The sequence below is a fragment of the Myripristis murdjan genome, chromosome 17, assembly GCF_902150065.1.
Source record: "Myripristis murdjan chromosome 17, fMyrMur1.1, whole genome shotgun sequence".
Taxonomy (NCBI): Eukaryota; Metazoa; Chordata; class Actinopteri; order Holocentriformes; family Holocentridae; genus Myripristis; species Myripristis murdjan.
In genome coordinates, this window is record NC_043996.1 from 29754215 (window position 1) to 29775429 (window position 21215).

General features: G+C 41.2%; 2 protein-coding genes across 2 annotated transcripts in view; both read left to right on the forward strand.

Moving 5' to 3' along the window:
• Nucleotides 1–4428: 4428 nt before the first annotated feature.
• On the forward strand, nucleotides 4429–6161 carry rnf182 (ring finger protein 182). Its single transcript, XM_030074765.1, has one exon. The coding sequence runs from the start codon at nucleotides 4429–4431 to the stop codon at nucleotides 5293–5295; it is 867 nt and encodes a 288-aa protein (XP_029930625.1). The 3' UTR covers nucleotides 5296–6161.
• A 6061-nt stretch (nucleotides 6162–12222) lies between these two features.
• The window catches only part of ranbp9 (RAN binding protein 9), a 34870-nt gene continuing 25877 nt past the window's right edge, over nucleotides 12223–21215 (forward strand). Inside the window, exons 1-3 of the mRNA XM_030073899.1 lie at nucleotides 12223–13022; nucleotides 15960–16071; nucleotides 18652–18704. Coding sequence (XP_029929759.1) covers nucleotides 12806–13022; nucleotides 15960–16071; nucleotides 18652–18704 — 382 coding nt within the window. The 5' untranslated portion in view covers nucleotides 12223–12805. The remainder of the gene's footprint in view (nucleotides 13023–15959; nucleotides 16072–18651; nucleotides 18705–21215) is intronic.

The window sequence follows — 21215 nt, forward strand, 5'->3', positions numbered from 1 at the left end:
GCCTATTTTTATGGCGGAATCTGCTTTGCATGAAAATATATTTGATACAGATCTCTTGTTCCTGCCGTTTCACTGACTCCACTGACTGAGCTCATACTGTTTTTGCTGTTGTTTACACTCCAGCCGCTTGCTTTTTTATTTTGAAGGAGTAAAGGAAACAGACTTCCTGTCGTATCCGGCCGAACTTCATGGCGCTTGACGACCACACCAGCGCCGCCTGCTTTGTTATGGTCATTGACGTCAGGTAGGTGTGTGTGTGTGTGTGTGTGTGTGGCTACTGTTGGGGTATGACGTCATTATTATTCTGAGGCAGTTATCTGCTCCTCAAAAACAAAAATAAGTCTAATATTCCTATAATATTCCTGTTTCCCTCATCAGATAATTTACAGTAACATAGATGTACTTTATTTTTTTCTCTGTAATAATACCACAGGTAAATTACTTATTGTTTTGATATGATGTTTGTATACTATGCTTCCAGTATTAACAGTAAGGTCACCCTCTGTATAGTAAAATTAATGTTCCCTCCCACCATGTCTGGTAATATATTGCATACACATTAGATATTATTGCTATACAACACTGTGCTGAATACAGGGAGACAGAGAATACAAATCATATTTATTATTCTCATGAAAATATACATACTACATAAAACTACCCAAAACAGACCAGCCAGGTGTGACCGGGAGGGGTTACAGTTCTGCACAATATAAGACATTATATTGGCGTATAATAACACGGTAACAATGTCATTATTTCTCTTTGAATTGTTGAACAAAGGTGTTTTTGGTGCTCTCCTTGTGTTATCAGGTGACACTAATGGCGCATGAGGTTTTTATGGCATGAGGATCTGCACCTTGGAGCTGCTCACTGAGGCTCTGTGGAGGAAAATAGATGTCAACTGATTACTCATTAAACCATGTGAGGAAGCCAGGTGGTGCTGGAAGATTTGTGATGCAACTGCAAAGCTCCTATAGCGAGGAGAGAGAGAGAGAGAGAGAGAGAGAGAGAGAGAGAGAGAGAGAGAGAGAGAGAGGGAGGGAGGGAGAGAGAGAGAGGGAGGGAGGGAGAGAGAGAGGGAGAGAGGGAGACAGAGGAAACAAGCAGGAGAACTGTTGCTTTAAACCCTGATATTTTACTGAAGTGCAAGAAAAGGTGAACTTCCCCTCCTCAGCAAAAGTAAAAACGAGAGTGTGTAACATGCAGTCAGAATGACAGTGGGTTTGTTTTTAGAAAGAAACCAGTGCTCCATGTGTTTTTTTTTTTTTTTTCCACTACCATGTAATTCTTTCAGTTCAAAGCTGCTTTGGAGTGGAAAAACACATGAGAAATGACAAAATCTTTTCTCAGGAATGTTTTTTTGATTTTTAAAAGTAGCTAAATGCCGTAGTTAAAGTAAAAACATAAAGTGGCTCTTGAAAATACTCAAGTACGAGTATGCAAAGTGCATACAGAGTTATGGTAACAACAGCCAATGTAATTAGTACTACCTTTGATAATACTGCAGTGCTGACAGAAATGTTATAGGACAACAAAATAAAACAGCATATTAGGGCCATTGTAGGGAGAAAAAAGTATGGAGCTGGGGGCGAGGGTCATATTCTGAGAAAAAAAAAATCTGAATTTCCAAGATTAGAGTCGCAAATGTAGGAGAAAAACTCACAAATTTAGAAGAATAAACTCAAAAAAAAAAGTTTTTTTCCGTAACTCCTGTAGCAGAAGAAAAACTACTTTTCTGAGATTTCTTTTCCTAAATTTATGTTTTTTTCTCATACATTTCCAAATTAATCTCAGAATTTCTACGCTTTTTCTTGTAAATTTATGACTTTAATTTCATAAATTCTTAGTTTTTTTCTCTGAATATTATTTTTTATAATATTATAGGGTTAGGGTTATACATAAGAGCCTCACAGGTACAATGTCAAGAGAAACAGGAGAAATGGATTAATTTCAACGACAAAATCTGCAAATGAATCATTCATTGTGTGTCTGTGTGTCACAGGAATAAATACATAATACATTCTGTGGAGATCGAGCAATCCAGACCTCCCTTTGCATTTTTTCCCCCTCTTCTATCTCTTGCTTTGTTTTGTTCTTTTTAACTTGTTTTTGATCTTTCTGTAATGGGAAAGTAATTAACTGGTATGGGAGCTGCACGGGCTGACCCGAGCAAAGTGCAGCGTGTACTGTGCGCTAAACAGTCGATGATGCTCTTTGCCACACATGATGGAGTCAGAATAAATGCCATCTTGGAGAGTAATGGGCAAAATCTGGACTACAAAGCAATAATGACCCATTTTTCCTCCCATTATCAGTGCGGGGTGCGCTGTGCTGGCCGGGTATCCAGATCACAGCTCGGTGCCAAACCATGATCCCCAACAATGACCTGCTCCACTTTCTCCTCACACACACCCGCACGGTTTTTGTTTTTGTTGTTGTTTCTTTCCCGGGCCTCATCAACAGGAGACTGAAATACATCACCGTTATCAAAATGACCTGCAGGCGAGTCATATGAAGCTGTAACATGATGATAATGTGTCTGTACACACCGCCAAGCAAATCCACGAGTGGTTTCTTGAGCAGCAGGATGAAGTCGAGCTTTCAAACAAATGCGGCCCTGCTGCAGATTAGTTATATATTTATACCGAGGCTGGGCCATATGGATACTTTAATAAGGGATCTACACACAAGACATGTTTGATGAACAGTTATCAATATTACGGCTATGATGACCGAACAAACCATAGGAGAAATTTATGGATGGGACAAAGGGGACATGCCCCATTTACCCACCCACCCACCCAACACACACACACACACACACACACACACACACACACACACACACACACTTAGAAATAACCATGTTGTCCCCCACACTAAAATACTAGTGAAAGCATTTGAACACAGGAAATCTGACTAAATACACCATTTTAAATATTATAAGTAATTATTCTTGTTTTAATTTTGTTCTATTTTATTTATTTGTTTTTTGTTAAGTTTCAGGTAATTATTCTGATAATTCTCTTGTATTTGTTTTGACAATATTATGGTGATTTACATATAAAAAAAAAATCAAATTTTTTACTAATATTCCTGTATTTTTTTTTTTTTTTTCTAATTTGCTAATCACTTTATTCCATTAGTTAACGCTCAGGCTGCATGCAGACACCTTTCCCCAACATTTAAATTAAAGTGAAACCATTTCTCATTTTGCTGAGGCTCCACTGGGCGACCCTCAAGGACCCTTTGGGGTTCCCGGACCCCACTTTGAAACCCCCTGGAATAGATTATTAATCCTCTCCAAGCGCCACCGCCAGCTTTCTCTCGTCAGTTTTATTTTCAACACTACCCAGCCGAATGCAGCCTTTAAACCCGGGAAAACACAACACATATCGCCATGATTTCCACAATCTCAGATGATATTTTTGGTTTCGTAACACGATATCGATGTAATACTACCACGCAACGCAGATGATGCAACGATGCATGTTCCACGCATACACACGGATACAGACACGCTGTCACGCGCTTGTCTTTGCATGCACATGTAGGCTACATACACACTTACAGACCTCCACACACACACACACAAACATCCTCATGCAAATCCACAAACGCACTTTCAAGTTTGCATGCAACTCTGTTCATACACACACATACAAAAACACACTAACATGTTTTCTCATGCATACATGCACAGTCACTCTGTCTTTTTCTGTCTCTGTCCCTCTCTCTCACTCACACACATATACACACACACACACATGCATGCATCATTAAGGGCACCAAAGCCAAAGAGGTAGTGTGTGTGTGTGTGTGTGTGTGTGTGTGTTTAGGGGGTGAGCCACTAATTGGACTGAATTTCACTGAGTAACAAAAGAGTAGGCTCGAAAATTCCAGCTCTGGTTTGTACAGGCTCTGCTTTGTTATCCCTTCGCCTCTGTTTGTTCTCTTCTAATGCTGTGTTAACAGTTATCTCTCTCTCTCTCTCTCTCTCTCTCTCTCTCTCTCTCTCTCTCTCTCTCTCTTGCTTGCTCGCTCTCCATGCGGCCCATGAAAGGCTTTTTGCCTGGCACGAAGCACAGTTACCCCAACTGCTTAGAGGCAGGCAAACCCGGGGCCAGAACTCACTAGGGGTTTCCCACAAATCTCTCTCTCACTCACTCTGCTCTTTCTCTCTTTCCATTGCACTCTCTCTCTCTCTCTCTCTCTCTTACACACACAGACATACACACATACACACACACAGAGCACAGGAGCAGGTCGGGCAACCGCAATGACCCCCAAACCATCTGTGGAGTGGATCGCTGTCACTATCTCCATCTATGGGAACGTCACCATGTCACTCAGCGCCGAGCCCGGACTGCCAGTTGGAGTTTTCTGTTGATCACAAGAAGGGACGGGACAGCACTTTGAGAAAGGATGATGATTCAGCTGCAGGGCACTGAGGAAGGAGGTGGTGGAGGAGGTGGCAGCGCGGACAGGCTGAGCACTGAGGAGCTGGAGTGTAAGATCTGCTACTGCCCGTACAGCCTGGGGAGTCGCAGGCCCAAGGTGCTCGAGTGCTGTCACCGTCTTTGCGCCAAATGCCTGGCCAAGATCTTGGACCTGGGCGAGTCGCCTCCGAACGCCGTGGTGTGCCCGTTCTGCCGCTATGTCACCGGGCTTCCGGGTGAGGCGGCGAGCAGCCTGCCAGACGACTGTAACCTGGTGGCGGCGCTGGCCCTCCAGAGCAGGAACCAGAGGAACCTCCACTTCCACCAGGAGGGGAGCGCCGAGCTGCTGCTCAGCCCCAGGCGCCTGAGCTCGCTGATGGGCAGCAACCCCTCGGCGTCCCTATCCTCCTCCTCTTCCTCCACTGCCACCACCACCTACTCGTCCATCCGAGGCTCCCCTAACTTTGTGGTCATCACCATCATGGAGCCTCCTCCCGCGCCCGCCTCCAGCCAGGACCTCCGTTTTCACCGACAGTCCCATAACTCTCTGGGGCTTTCCGCGGGCCGGGGCTACCGCTCGTCCAGTCTGGACTCCATGGCCTCCGTCACGCAGAGGTGGACGGTGTGGAACTGTGCGGCCCTGCTGTGCCAGACCTCGGCCCGGGCGCTGGTGTGGCTGCTGGGGCTGCTGTACTTCAGCTCCCTGCCCATGGGGGTTTACCTGCTCATCATGCAGAGGACGACCCTCGGGGTGCTTCTGGTGAGCCTGGTCCCCGCCAGCCTCGTCATGATCATGGTCTACGGCTTCTGCCAGTGCATTTGCCACGAGTTCTGGGACTGCTACCCGCCATAACGGCTCAAAACAACAACAACAACAACAACAACAAAAACATGGAGTGCTTTGCTTTGAATGCGCTTGAGAAAATTTCTCCAGAATTTTCCATTTTCACTAAAGAGGATGGCATCATAACTGTCCACAGGAACAGAAACCTGGTGGACAAATGGTTCCACTTCTATCTATTTCTTGATCTCCTGTCACAATTTGAAGATTATATCAAAGGGGAGTTAGATCAGGTTATTTATATTCAAGATGGAATTCAGATTTGGGGATTTTTAATGCTTTCCATGTATTGTGTTAACAGGTAATGTAATTTGTGTGTTGTTTTAGCTGAATCACCAACTAAAACTGTACTGCTATTTAGGTAAAACTTGGCAAATATTATCGAGGTTGATTTTGTTGCTTGAGAGGAGTTGAAAGTGGTAATAATAATTTCCTGTGGTTCCGAGGGATCTGATGTGCTATATGACAGTGGTTCTCAGCCTTTTCAGCTTGTAACCCCCGTCCAAAACAAAGCCTGGCCCAGTCGTGACCCCCCTCTCACAGGAGCAAACACCCCCAACTGTGAACTCTGACAGCCCGCGCTCACCAAATTTCACGAGATGAATGAGGTCTTTGTCGCGTTATGTGCACGGAAAGTGGAAAAGAAATATGTTTTGCCACCTTGAAAGGATTACATAGAGGAGACATAACAATACACAGGGAGTAGTTGTTTTCTATTAAAGTGGCATGGTGGACAGTGACCACCAAGCGCCGCTGTAGCTGACAGATTTCTGTAAGACCATGGCTGTGTTGCTTCCGGGAATATTTTCTAGTAGTAGCAAGTGGTTTGTCCAGCCAATGTGACATTATTATATAGCTATAACCCTATGGAAACAATTTTTTTTAAGAAAAGCTGTATAAAGTGGAGGATCATATAATTTGGGAAATGCAAAAGCAGATATTGTTAGCAGATATTTTCGGACAGCTAACGTTACTTCTTGAAAATGAGAAGTGGGTGAAAGCCACAAGAAGCATTGCCGCATTAACGTCCTCTTCTGCCAAATGAATTGAGTTCTTGCATGGAGAACACTAGCATTAGCATTAGCATACAGTCGGCTTGGTCAGCTGGTGGGGCCTCGGCGTGACGGCATGGAAGTCGGAGGGGCAGATGGGTGGATAAATTTACCTTCAACTCCAGCAGCTCGGATTCAAGTCTCAATTTTCCACTGTGTTTCTTGCCACCCGGGCTTCAGTCAAAGTGTTAGCTGCCTATCCTTTTCACTTGATGAACATGTAAAAATGGTGTGTCAAGTGGTGTGGCGGAGGAACATAATCTTTAATTATTCCTGTCCACAAAATACAGTCTGCATGTCAGAGTTTGTGCACGCTTCGCAAAATTTTGTAAGACTGTTAACATACTTTTTATTTTCCCTCTCTGGGTTAATTCACGTACAACAGGGTTGAGCTCAGCAGGTGGTTGCATTCAAGAGAGCAGCTCACAACATCTGATGTTACCATGACAACAGATAAAGTGGTTTTATTCTGGATTACAGTATAATCTGGCTAAATAACATAGCTAAAATGCAAAAAGTCTTAAAATATATGATAAAATTTCAAAGGATATGCTTTTTGACCGCTATGATGTGGGCTTCTGGCTTTCTACAGGTTCATCATTCTCAGTGACCTAGATGCTGTTGAAATTATTCAAAATGTATGTCTCTTTAGCCCTCTTGGACCCCAAGGTGGGACATTAAAACAAATGTGAGGAGAGGCAGGTCACCCCAGACTCACACTGAGATGTGTGAGATGTGAAAGCGCCACAGAAGATACAGACAACAAAATATCATCATAATCAGGACGCCGTTTCAGACGCTGATGGATGGATTTTTTTTCTACCACTGGTCAGGGGGAACTTGGCTGAAAAAATAACTCAAAAGGGGAAACATTGTTGAGAAAAGTTTGAGAAGCACTGATCTAAATGGTACACACTCCAATCATTTCTTGGCAATTTTGAATAGCACAGCTGTAAATAATTACTTCAGTCACTCTGTAAGTTATGACACCAGCATGTTACCACAGCACACCAGAATACTGAATTCATGTCTCTCCATTCACTTCCATAGTGTGGCAGAACAGCTCCCAAAATAACATTTCTAGCACATAAACAGACACGAGCAAAGCAGATTTTGCCAATATAACAAAAAAAAAAAAGAAAAAAAGAAAGAAAGTAGATCTGGCAGGTAGCTTCTGCAGGAAACTTCTGCATAGTAACCTTGCGCCAGGAAGAACCAACCCGATAGTGCTTCCTCAGATAATTGTAGTTACATTAAAAAAAAAAAAAAAAAGGTACAATGACCTTTTTCCTTTTTGAATTAGAAAGTAGATCCGGCAGACAGAGTCTGTTCCACATAGTATCCTTACACCAGGAAGAAACAATGTAATAGTGCTTTCACAAATCATTGTAATTACACTTAAAAAAGTGGGTACCGAGACTTTTTGTTTTTTATATTGTCATAATCATCAGTACGGGTGTTGCTTTCTGTGCTAAAAGTGTTATTTTGGGAGCTGTTTTGCTGTTTAAGTGAATTGAAAGATACAAATCCAGTGTTGTGGATCAGCAGCACATCACACCCAGGGAGCCACTACATCACATTAAAAAAAAAAAATAAAACACATAACACAGATTTTTTTTTAAAAGTGTATTTTAGAAACCTGTTTCTCTGATTCTATCAAACATCTTGAAGTTCCTGTGGGCGCCCTGCAGCCCCTCAGGTTGTCTGGACCTCCAGGTGGAGAACCGCTGCTATATAACCTACCAGACTGAAAAGAGTGCAAATCCAATATGGAGATGAGCGTGAAGGGTGTGTGATTAATAATCAGTCTCCTCATGTAGGGATATTGTTGCATGAAGGGCTAACAATCACCGTTTTCCTTCCTCACTGTCGTGTGTCGCTCTCTATATGGAAAACATCGATGTGAGATAGATGTATTTTGCTGCAGCTACCAGAAACATGCACGCTTCCAAATGTTCCTGATGCTTTTGTAATCATGAAGAATATCCATGAGAGGAAATGGACTGCACAATTTATCAGATGTCCTCGTAGTTCTTATACTTCTCTGTCCCCGGACGTCAGGGAACTGTTGAATGCCTAAATATATAATAAATGTATAAATAAAAGAACATACAGAAAAAATACAGACATCTTGTCGTGGTAAAATGGAAATTCTCCGTAAGTGAAGATGCATACAAATATTTATTCAGAAAGGCAAATATTCAGCCATAAGGAGAGTTTTAACTCCAGAAATCCATGTGAATATGAACATAATTATCAGTATATCCCACCAGCTTCATCTGCTTTATGTATGTGAAAGCTCTAATTACAACTCTAATTACAACTTCATTGGTGTTTAATCATGACTCACTTACATACTTTTGTGCCAGCAAAAGTATCTCCAATGTGACAAATACAAAAACAGCTCATGGCTGGAGTAACGTTTATTATACAAGTTATACACTTATTACAAACTATGAAAATTTATTATAAAAATAAAACAACTCATAACTGATGTCATGAAGTGATAAAATCCATCCTGTGACTTCAACATGACCTTCACCAACTTGGTAAACGGACCACATTTTAGTTTATTATTTTTTATTATTTAACCTTTATATAAGTCTGTTAAGGACAAGTTCTTACTTATAATGGCAATAATGAAGCAAAATGCCTCCTTTAGGGGAGTTGGGATGTAGGGGATGAAATAAAAATAAAAGGCTCTTTACATAAATTCCACAAATAATTTTGAAAATTAAAATGAAGCTTTAAATATCATAGCATTAACAGTAATAATTGTGGTGGTAATATTGCCGATGGGATAAAAATTGCATATTTTTTTCAGTTTTATATTATTTTGTAAAATTTCCATTAATGGCCTAATAATGTTGTACTAGTATTATCACAGGTAGTAAAATATAAGAGAGAAAAGCAGTATTTTGTGTATGTATTTTATGTTTTTATCTTACTGTACAGCACTTTGGACCTCTGTGGTTACTTTAAAGCGCTTTATAAATAAAGTTGGATTGGATTGGATTGGAAAAGCAGGAGCCTTAATTCAATCTGCACTGTAATACTGCATTAGAATTTTTTTTTTTTTTTTTTTTTTTTTTTAAAAATCAGGTGGAGTCCTGCTCTTGTCGGTAGAGTCTGAGGTGAACCACCAGAGGGCGTCACGGCGGCTTCAGGGCTTTCTTATCAGTTGTTGTGAGTCCTCACACTTGTTGGCAAAGCCCTAATCATTTTCCTACGCTCCCAGTTTACAGGCGGTGTCTTGATTCAGTGTGTCTGAGTGAAACCAAATCGCTGGAAAATATCTGATGTCACAGATCATGAAGGTTCACCCTCTGCCGCCGTGCCAGACTCTGTCCTTGTGTCTCTCCATCAATAAAATTCCAATCCTTGAGACAAAAACAAACGAGCATTGTGTTATTTTTCCCCCCAAAAAACAAAAAACAATAGCTCTACCTACCAAAACTATGCATGCAACTAAAACAAAACAAAACAACCTTGCTGCAACCAAATCACACTTTTCCATGTCATACAGTGCTGTCATATTGTTGTAGCACATGGGTGGAGTTTACTGCACAGGGCAATACCAATGCTGCAAATATGTTTGCAGAAAGTATTTGAAAGCCAAATGAATTCAAGCTTGTGTGATTACAACTTAACTGACGCTGTCTGAATTGCAGTAGAAATTGCAGAGGAGAGCACTGACACAGACTCACTCCAACGGCGTGCCTACGAAAAGTTTTACCTTTTTTCAGACTTTAATCTCTGACACTTGAAGTTGTTTTGCAGAAGCAGGATAAATATGATGCATTATCAAAGTTTAATCCTCAGAGAGAACCTCTCCAGGTTGATTTTAATACTTAAACAGGAGTCCTTTTTTAAGAATTATTGTTTTTTTTATTATCATTATTTTGATAGTAAATTGTATCCCATTGCTAATACTTGATTAGTAAACTAATGTCTAATTTTGAATGCAGGACCTTTACTTTAATGGAGTAATATTTGAGGTATTTCTACTTGTACTACAGGCATATCCTTGAAGATCTGAGTGCTGCTTCCACCCGTTAAACTCCACCCATCTGGTGCTCCAAAGCAGGTTAAAACAAACACTAAGAATGATTATCTATTTTTTGTTCGACCCATTTCTGCTTCCTACACCAGTCAGGCTTGTAATCAACAGCCGGGGCCTTCAACTGTGTGTGTGTGTGTGTGTGTGTGTGTGTGTATGTGTGTGTTAGGGGGGGACTTGATCTCAATCTAACAAGTGCTTCCCTAAAGGGAGCATAACATCATTTCAGATTCCTTTTTAGTGATGCAATGAACATTCCCACATGTTGGTGCGAGGGACGTTCACAGGCTGCGCTCCAGACTGAAAACTCCCATCAGCCCTCACACTTCTTCCAGCTCAGTTCTGGTCGGCTGGAGCCTGGCAGACCGAAGCAACACAACCAAACTGACGGTTAAAAAAACACAGGAGAGGACATGCAGGAGGCGGTCGTGATTAAAAAGGCTTCCAAAAGCACATAAAAAGATGTCAAGGTGGTGGTGATGATGATGATGATGATGATGATGATGATGGTTGTTGCTATTCCCCTAACAACAAAAGGAAAAAAAACACTTATATACTACAATTTTCATACAGGAACTTGACTACTACTTATGCTACTTTATGGTATTGGTATTTGTTTTATCTCCTGTGGCATCACTACAGGATTGGTGATTAATTTCTTAAAATATAGTAGTGGCATCAATCAATCAATCAGTTACTCTATCTATCTGTCTACCTGTAAGTATGTACTGTATAAATAGATAGAATGACTGTGTCAGTGGTGTAATGCTATTTATTTATTTATTTTTTCATCATTGATCCGGTGTCGTCTCTGATGCCCTCTGGCTGGCCAGGCCGATTCAAAAGGATTAACTCAATCACTGATCGCTGATCAGATTACTAATCAAATTCTTGCTGTCTCCTGTAAGTGTTATGTTGGTGTATCTGCTTGACACTCACTGACACGGGGTTTAGAGACCTGAAACATTTGATTTCCCTGCTGCCTCATCAACATCAGTGTTGTGGCATGAACTACACAACCAGCGCAGAGGTGAATAAAATGAAGGGTAAAACAGGACCTCCAGCCTGTGATCCCTGGACAAGAAAAAACAAACAAACAAACAAAAAACAAAAAACAAAAAAACAAAAAAAAAACAAAAACAAAAACACTGATATCTACATAGATTTCTCAAAATTAGAAAAATAAAAGGCCCTTAGATGTAACTAAGATGATATATAAACTATAAACTCTATAAACTACTATAAACTAACTAAACTATAAACTATAACGTAGTTCACTTTGATACCATTTACAGTATTAAGAATTTACATCAGAATATGTCATAAAAACTGTATATACTGTATACACACACACGTATATACATTTATAATTTTCTCATATATCTTAACTCTGAATACATGTGAGAATGACTTATAACTTTTGAGTTCACGTTTTACATGTTTCAGTGTAACCTGAGTTAGGCGAGTTTAACCCTCCACTTAATCCCTAGGTAAAAACAAGTACATTGAAACTTACTGGGGAAAAAACACTGCATGAAACAAACAAACAGTAAAAGCTGATAAATTGAATTTTATTTGTTTATTATTGTTTTATTTGTTTTATTTATTTCCTCCAAATAATCCTTGGATAAATCAGGCACTTTTGTAACTATGACAAAATAAATCCTGGGGGTGATGTTAAAGACAATGATGGCAATGGCAATAATGATGATGATGATGATGATGAGCATTGAGATTAGGATAATAACGGTGATGATGACGATGGTGATTATGATAATATGATATTGCAATGCTGAAGACGGTGATGATGATGATGATGATGGCCCTGAGTGACTCTGTGTCCATGTGTGTGCTGACAGTGTCTAGTTGAGGCAGCTGGCTTTGCTGTAGGCTTTTTATTGTTCATTCTGTGTATTTACTTCCATTCCCATAGGAAGTAAGTGGAGCTGCTCTGAGCCAATCACATTTGCGGATAACGCTCCGACAACAAACAAAAGACCGAGGCTAGCCGAGCTCATTATCCTGTGTCGACCCGTCTAGCCTGACGTTAGGTGTTACTTTGCTCCAAATATCGACCAGCTCCTCTGTCTTGTGACTAGTTTCTTGACAACCTGTGCGACAGACGGTCTTCTTTTCGGTGACTCGATCCGTGGCTTTGTGTCAGCTCATGTCAGCCTGAGCCATTTTACCAACGGCTTTGCCTCCGCTGGCCGAGCTAACGCGTTAGCTGGGGTGAGCTAATCGGCTAGCCTAGCTCTGGCTGCTTCTCTGCGACCAGCGAAGCCAGTTAGCCTAGCCTGCTAGCTAGCTCGCTTTGCTATCCCCTCTAAAAACTTGACACTGACCGGCACAAGTGGCCCTGGCTTGTTACTGACAAGCCATTTTCTTTGCTAAAACTCGTCTCGTCGTGATGTCCGGACAGTCGTCGGGCTGTGGGTTTCTGATGTCGGTGGTTGTTCACGGAGACTCGGCTCTGAACGAGCAGGAAAAGGAGCTCAACCAGCGGCTCCGACGTCTTTATCCAGCCGTTAATGAAAACGAGACGCCGCTTCCTCGGTCCTGGAGCCCGAAGGACAAGTTTAGCTACATCGGACTTTCTCAGAACAACCTTCGTGTGCACTATAAAGGTATGACAGCACACACAAACTAAAGTTGAGCACTTTGCTAAACGTCAGTGAGCTCACTTTGCCTGCGCTAGCTTAGCTTAGCTTAGCTTCGCGGTGAACGGGCTAGCCAGTTGCCGTTGTGGCTAAAAACAAAGTGGCTAGGCTAGTCGCTTCGTTAACAACAAGACAGAGGACATCTTGCATACCGACCAGCTGGCGAGGTGTATCCCCGGCCAAAACTGACCTACTAGCTCGCTAGCTTCCCTGCTCTCCTGTTATTCAGTTTGCCAGCTTCATGAGCTGTTAATAACAAGCCGCTAATCCGCCAGGCTAGCGGACAGAATAATGGAATGCACATTTAACGGCAGAAGAATCATAATAAAACAAAAGTAGAGCTGTGGGTAGTTAGGCTTCATACTACAAGTCACACAAGGCGTTTAGTCAAAAGGGAGCAGGCTAGACAAGCCTTGTGTAATTTAGCATTATTAGGTAATCAGATACGAGGAAAACACACAGTGTCCAATATCATTTCTGGCTCAAGTTAATTAATAGAAGTGTGGCTTCCCCCTCAGTGGTCACCGATGTCACTATAGCCCGCACTTTGATATCAAGGTTCTTTTCTGACATTCAGATTTGGACTAGTTGCTTAGCTAGGCTCCTGAGGGTTTTTTGGTGCAGGCCTACAAGAAAAGGCTAGTGTTAAAAAAAAAAAAAAAAGGTGTGACTGTGCTTCCTGGGTGTGTTCTAGCACTCTTTGAGTCTGACTGGCCCACTACAGACACACACACACACTCTTCCTTGTTACAACTAGAATGTTCTGTCTCTCAACAAATTTCACCTGAATGTGTCACCGGAGGTGTGCATGTGTTGTCTTTATCCAAGTCTACAAACACTAGGAAACTTTTAAGCAAACCGCTTCCAGTCACAAAAGCAGACCCCTGCCTGACACACACACACACTTTCTTGACATTTGTCATTTACACCACAGAGTTAGGCGGAGCTGGAATTTCAAGCTGTCCACAATTTAACAGGTTTTACTGGTAAAATGTAATTACTGGCCTTGATGTGTCATCGTTGGCTCTATTCAAATATTATCAGTCCTCCTTAGAGTTTCGGTAGAATCAGTAGAATCTGAACTGTACTGAAATAAATGGTTTGTCAGTGCAGAGTGAAAATGGAATATAATGAAAACAGACTTGGCTTTGTCTGTCAGTAGTAATCCTTTAATGTGCCATTATCAAGAAGCCCACTGCACAGAATTTGATTTGGTTGCAGATAATTATTATCATTATTTATTTATTTATTTATTTTTTAAAGAAATGCCACTTGTGTTGACATGCCAAGGCGTATTTAATTTGAATGATTTAAGCATTGACAACTGGTGCGATATTGGATTTCCAAAGCTTTCATCAGAAAGTAAGATTGTGGTTTGTGATAATGTCGCAGAGCTGCCAGGTGACACCAGTTGAGCTTGGGTAGATAATGCACATCTCTGTATAACAAGTGCAATAAACTAATAATCCCTTTTGCACCCAAGAGTAGCTCTTTTGATAAAGGATCTCAACAGTGTATAGCAGAATGTAGGGGTTGTACTGACCAACAAGATTATCTCAAATTATTGCACCATAAGCCATACGCATGTGGCAACACCAACCTACCAACAAAAAATCTGACAGCAAACATGGGTGGGGGGTGCTTATGGCAGTAGTGTGCATTATCCCACGTGTGCCACCTATTACTGCAGCCCAGTGGTAATCATCACGCTTTGTCATTATGGCCAGGATTTAAGAGATTTGAATTTGTGGTGGTAGGTGCTGTTGTTTTTCTCGCATTTCCCTCACCTGGCTGCTGCATTTGCATGGCAGCCATTTTGTCACAGAAACCAATTTGAAATGGAGGTGAAAAGGGTTATTTTAGTTAACTGAGGGTAAAGCACAAATACAAAACAAAGGTAAGCTGCATCCAACAATTCTCTCAAGATCAGGGTGGGAATTACCGCCAGCTAGAAGCAGGTAGACTGAGCCCTCAACTGGTGATGGTCCACTGTAGCAGACTTTTGTGTAGATAACCAGCCGTCATTCAGAGACACTGTTCTGCTCTCAAAGTCTGCCGGACAGGTGACACAGTGGAGCCACCAGTGGCTGCAGCACCAAGGCTCTGATCACACAGGACGCATCTTGAAGACTGAACAACTCAAGCCGCACTGCACTGCCACTTCTGTTGGCGGCTGCAAAGCAGGGCCTGCTGTGTGTTGTGATGATGTTGCTGGGCAACCACACAATCAGCTGACAGCCAGCTGTCAGTCATTCAACCAGCTGTTCATTGCACTAGCTGGAGTAACGTTGATTATACCAATTATACACTTATTACAAACTATGAAAATTTATTATAAGAGTCACCGAAAATTTGAGTGCAGCAGTAATTTGTATCCAAGCTTCAGTTTTCTGTTTAGATCATGATAACAGGAGTTTAATGTGTGAAAAGTCACTATAGAAGCCTCGCCAATTGGTTGATATGAATGGAATATAGAGAAAAGGTTAAGTGAATGGTGAAGTAGGGTGTCCACTCCTCCCTATTTGGACTGTTCAAGGTGCTCTTACACAAACACCACATGCCTAGAGTACAAAAGCATTGCAATAAAGGCTTCACTCACATTGTCAACAGCGAGAAAGGGTGTCTGTCTGCTGCTGAACACAGGTCCTGTGCAATACGACCCAAGCACTACCAGGCTTATGGGTTTGGAGTCACCTGTTGTACAGATTCACACGCCCAGTGCTGTTACATACTTTGGATTGAAGTTCCCACAACATGGAAGATGATGATGGCCAAATTGTGCGTTCTCTGTGGCTGACAGACTGCAGATTTTGATCTATATCCTCTCTGCTCGCATCAGGAAGCTTCATCTGTATCTAACAAATAGATCTTATTGCTCTTGTCTCGTTTCATTTTCACCCAAAGGTCATGGCAAGACCCCGAAAGATGCAGCATCTGTACGAGCCACCCACCCCATCCCGGCCGCCTGCGGGGTCTACTACTTCGAGGTGAAGATCATCAGCAAAGGCCGAGATGGGTAAGGAGATGAATCAACGTATAACCATCTGAGGAAGATGCAGCTTTATTTACATGGTGTCCTTTAGTTTTTTTCCTCTTTTTTTGTAAATGCTCTGTACAAATGTAGCCTTCCCACATTCTGAGCTACTCAGACTCCACAACATCATGAAGGGTCAAATCAGAGAATAAAAAGATCCACCAATAAAGAAAACCCACAGAACCAATTGAAAACATCTGTACATGTGTTTTAACTCTCAAAAATTCTAAATTATCCATATTGCTAATGCATGTAAGGGCTATAAACTTGCATCAGCTTTTTTAAAGTAAATCTACATGCCGCTGAGCATTTATTGCAGTCATTATACCAAATCTCATTCTACATAAACGAGGGATCATGTGGGATTTTAAAAACCAGATGTTATGGATTTTGGTCCTGTTCAGTGTGAGGCAGGGTGGGAACAGAGCAGTGTGTAGTCCTGTCATTTTCTTTAATGGTTATTTGTTATGAATTAGAATTAAACTTAAAGATGATGCAAACACATGATTTTACAGTCATACCTGAGAATGCTGTTTTTTTTCTCTTTGGTCACGCTGCGCCAAGTTTTTGTCCTTTTGTAACAAGAGAAGCTTCTCTCAGAAAAGGGGGATTTATTCCACACATTGGATTCCTAAACTGTAAACAGCCTTATGTGGCTTTATTTGGTTTCATCATTATTGAGAGGTTTTGACGAGTATGAAATTGTCACGTCATCCGAAGGACACTGATACCCTCATTGTGTTGTGAAACACTGCAGATGAAAAATAAGTCCAGGCCAAAGGCTGTGTTCACACCACAAGCCTTGTTGTTTATTTCTGAATTGCTGCTCATATCTGATTATTTTAGATGACTGGTTAAATCCTTTCTAGGCTGCAAACCAAATATGATACCAATATAAACGTGCCAAAAACGTAATAGCCACAAAGTTGCCACAAGATGTCTGAAGGGAGGCAGCAAGTTGGCTATTTGTTCTTTCTGTTTTTGTGTCTCATGGTCCTCCATGCTGATGCTGTTCATCCAAGCTGCTGTGAGTGACAGAATTATGATGGGGCCTGATGTGGGCACAAGAGGACATGTACATCCCATGCCACAAGATCTGATTTTGTACTGCATGTCCCTGAGAAACTTAAAACTGAAAGTGACTCAGCCTTTCTGCCATTCACTTCGATTAGGAAACATCAGACCTGTGTCCAATGTGAATTGAGTTGAATTGGGACACTTTAAGCTGTAGTGTGAATGTAGCCAAAGACTCATTGAGCAAGGTGTCGTACATGCCCAGTGGGGCTCAATGATATGCCGTTATCATGTCGCAATCTAGGTATGAACATGCACGATATTGATATCTCATAAGGAAACGATATGGACGATATCAAATTTAGAGTTAGGGCTAGCCTAAGATAAGAGTTACAGATAGAGTTAGGGCTAGCCTAAGATTATGATCTGTACGCTCTGATCAATAAAATACTTTAGATATATCGCTATCAAAATATTTGGCATAAATATTGAGGTATGAAATTTTGTCCATATCATAATGCCTAGCGCAGCAAATATTGTTTTAGAAATTCATATCAAGACCAAAGATGTAATGAGCTCAAGATCATTGCAGGGATCTTTTTTTTTGTGTGTGTGTGGGAAGGATGGGTCAACTGATACGTCCAAGGTAAAGCTCATTAATCTTAGAGGTTCTGCTTAAGTTTCACTCCTGCAATCCACAAGACTTGACCAGCCAGTCTGCAATTGATTGACCTTCCTCGACCTGCATGATTAGCTGTCATCTGCATGAGTGGGTAGGTCAGAGTCAAGATGCATGCCGGTTAATCATGCAGTCCCAATTATCAGACGGTGTCTTTGCACTTCAAAGGGCAGGCACTCTCTGATGATCTTCTGTGATCGGCTTTGATCCACTGGGTTTCTATCACGGTGCGCCGTCCAGAGCGACCAGGAAACAGGAGGACTTGATCTTATCACATTAAACCTAGTTAGATTAGTTTATTAAAGCGTTACAACAGCAATGAAACTTTTAGTATCTGTGCAGCTTACACTCTTAATAATGCCCAGTGCATCAGTTAACCAGACATGCCCTGGATAGCTCAGCCTGACTACACTTAAATGTTGTCATTGTACTTTCTAACTGTATTTATGCATTATAAGTGGGCCAGGGAATCGTTGGGCAGAGTTTTTAATGCTGATACAGCTTCTAAATCAATACTACGCTCTAGAAATGCACCAGTAATGTTTTCTGGGGCCAAATCTGATTCCCATACTTTCTGCTAACAATAGCACATCTTGCAGAAGTGAACAAGAAGCGTAATTGGTGAAATTCCAGAATAGCATCATATTTAACAGGTTGTTCCTATGGCTGACTGTTCATGGGAAAATAAATGACAGGGCAGGTGAAGTGATAATCAGCCAGTCATCAATGACCTATTTACAAAATTTACTGGCTGATCAATCAGTGTACCCTTACTATTTTCTGTACCTTTTTTTTTTAATGAAATGAAACTTTAGTTCTTTGTTTCTTTTTTTGTGAACAAAATAAACTAATGTCTGTCTTTTCCACAGGTACATGGGTATTGGCCTCTCAGCTCAGGGTGTAAACATGAACAGACTCCCTGGTAAGATGACACTGTGTGTGTGTGTGTGTGTGTTTGTATCAGTGTTTACTGCTGCTGCTTTTGGGTGTGGCGAAAAGACTTTTTTGTTTGAGCTTTCCACCATCCGTGTCTATAGAGATCTTTTTTAAGTGCTTTTATGTGGGCGTCTTTTTGTCCGCGCTCTTATTGTCTGGCAGCGATGCACCTTGGATACACTGAGTGTAGGTGTGAGTGTGTGCGAGAGACTATTAATTTGAGTGTGTAGTCTGTCAAATATCTGATCGCATTGTTGATAGTGTGGCTAAAAAAACTGGGTTCCTACATTGGTCTGGAGAGTCTTGAAGTGTGCAACATCAGTTTGAGCATTTCTGTGCTGTGTTAAAAATTAATTGGCTCTCCTGTCAGCCACTGGGAAACCAAAAAATATCCTTGTCAAGAATAATTTTTCCAAGCAAAAATATGTAATATTTATTTATTTGTTGGTTTATAGAAATTCCCCCGTTTCATTGTCTGTGCTGTTTGATATATAGAGTCAGTTTCTGTATTACATTGCCTACAGAAAGGGTCAGGTTTTAAGTTCATTCATGTCAGTTAAGTTAATCAGAGTTCAGATTGAGAGAGAGCATTTTGAAGTCTAATTTGAAATTTTGACACAAGGAAAAACAGAAAAAGACTGCAGATACCAAAGACTGTATATAACTTGCTCATTCCAATGTTTACATGTCAAGATTTTACAAGCATTTGGCTCTTGTCAGATTTTTGAATAGTAAATATTAATATCTGTCATTTTGTGTACTGAGCTGTGAACATTTTTCCTCAGCCTAGTTGATGTTGATGTTGCCCTGCCATTATCAACAGAGGGTACATATTGGACACCAACCAAAATCTTCAGATTCAATCAACATATTAACCTCTGAAGGAAAAGTATGGAAGTGGGGTGAAAATATTTGTAGAAGGTTTGCATAATGTTTGGTGAATATCCGTTTCACATTTTTGAGCTATGTCTAAATAAGGGAGGCAAGTATCAAAATAGAAGTTATTGATGCTGCGTTCAGGAAGGCACTCCATTCAGTTTGTGTTGGCAGTGGTTATTGTAGTTCACATGCCTCGAGTGCTTGGTGGCACTAAATCTTGGGTGTTTGAAAACTAAACCAGTAAGAGTCATAGCTCTCAAAATGAATCTGAAAAAACATTTGTGTCGACAGGCTCTTGGTTTACTTTGGTGGGCCGCTCAGATATTAACTTTGTATGGGAGACACTGCTATTGGAATAACTTCTTATCTTCTGTGTTGATATCAGTGTTACAGTATCAACATGTTTGCAAATGATCAATTCTTCAGATGAGCACTCAGATTTGTTTCTAATTTGATCAGATCTGAGTTTATTTAGGAAAGCATATAGAAAATAATGTTTTATAAAAAAAAACACTTCACAAGTTTTCACAAAGACACCAGTTTACGGGTATGTGAAATAATGAGATGGGAGAATTTCTCAGTTCAACCCATCCAAGTTAAGGCAAAGCTATTTGTACTGCACTTCTCATACACAAAAGGATGCTAAAGTGCTTTTCATGACACATAAAATGGCATTTAACAGGAAAAAAACAACCAAAAAATAGAATACAAATAAAACAGCAATGATTGTTTGCTTGTTCTCTTGGCATTGACGTGGTAGCAGTGCGACAGTGTTGGCAGACACAAGTCCTGCTCGGGTTATCAGGCCAAACAGGGACGGCCTCTCCCCAGCACTCAACCAGTTGGAGGAGCGAACCCACCCAGGAGCCCCCTGTCCCTCACTGCAGAGATAACAGGAGGCCCAGAGCAAACTGCCAAGTCCCAGCTAATGGATAAATGCTAATGACAATTTGCTAATTGTGAGGGGCCGTTGCCAAACTGCTGCAGAGTGGAGTGCCTTTCACCAGTGATGGATGTGGCGACGGCAGGATTAATAATGCTATTCAGCCATAACTCACAGGATCACGCCTCTTGGTTTCTAATGTTAAACCAGCCCTGAGGCCGTCTTTGCTATAGAAGAGGCCAGTTCTCCTTCCTCATGAGAGCCATAGGAAAAATGGAGGTCTTAATGATCAGGAGCAAATAGCTCATAACCCACAAATGTGAAAATGGGGGGGTTGGAGTTTGATTTAACGTGAATTAGAACTTTCCATGGTTATCTATAATGTTGAAGGAATTTGAAGGAATTTTGGTTCTTGGTGCTCGTTTCAAGATAAAATAATATTTCACATGTTTTTAAGTCAAAGGCAACGGAGGCTTCGGTTCTCCATTCTTAAAAAAAACATGCTCTTCATACATGTATGTTCCAGCAGCAGTAGGTTGTATTCCAGCTATTTCACCTTTTTTATTTTTTGTTCATTTATTTTACAGAGGAGATTTCAGAGTGTGCGTGCTCCCTGTAAATGATAATCAGGTTAAATTAGAGATGGTAGAGCAACACAAACAGAAGCTGTTCGTACACAACTAAGAGAAAAACAACAGAACCTAGAGATGAATCCGTCGTTGCAGTTAGCCCACA

Bases quoted from the DNA above. Each gene is read 5' to 3' on its own strand.
- rnf182 (XM_030074765.1), top strand. From the start codon at position 4,429: ATGATGATTCAGCTGCAGGGCACTGAGGAAGGAGGTGGTGGAGGAGGT.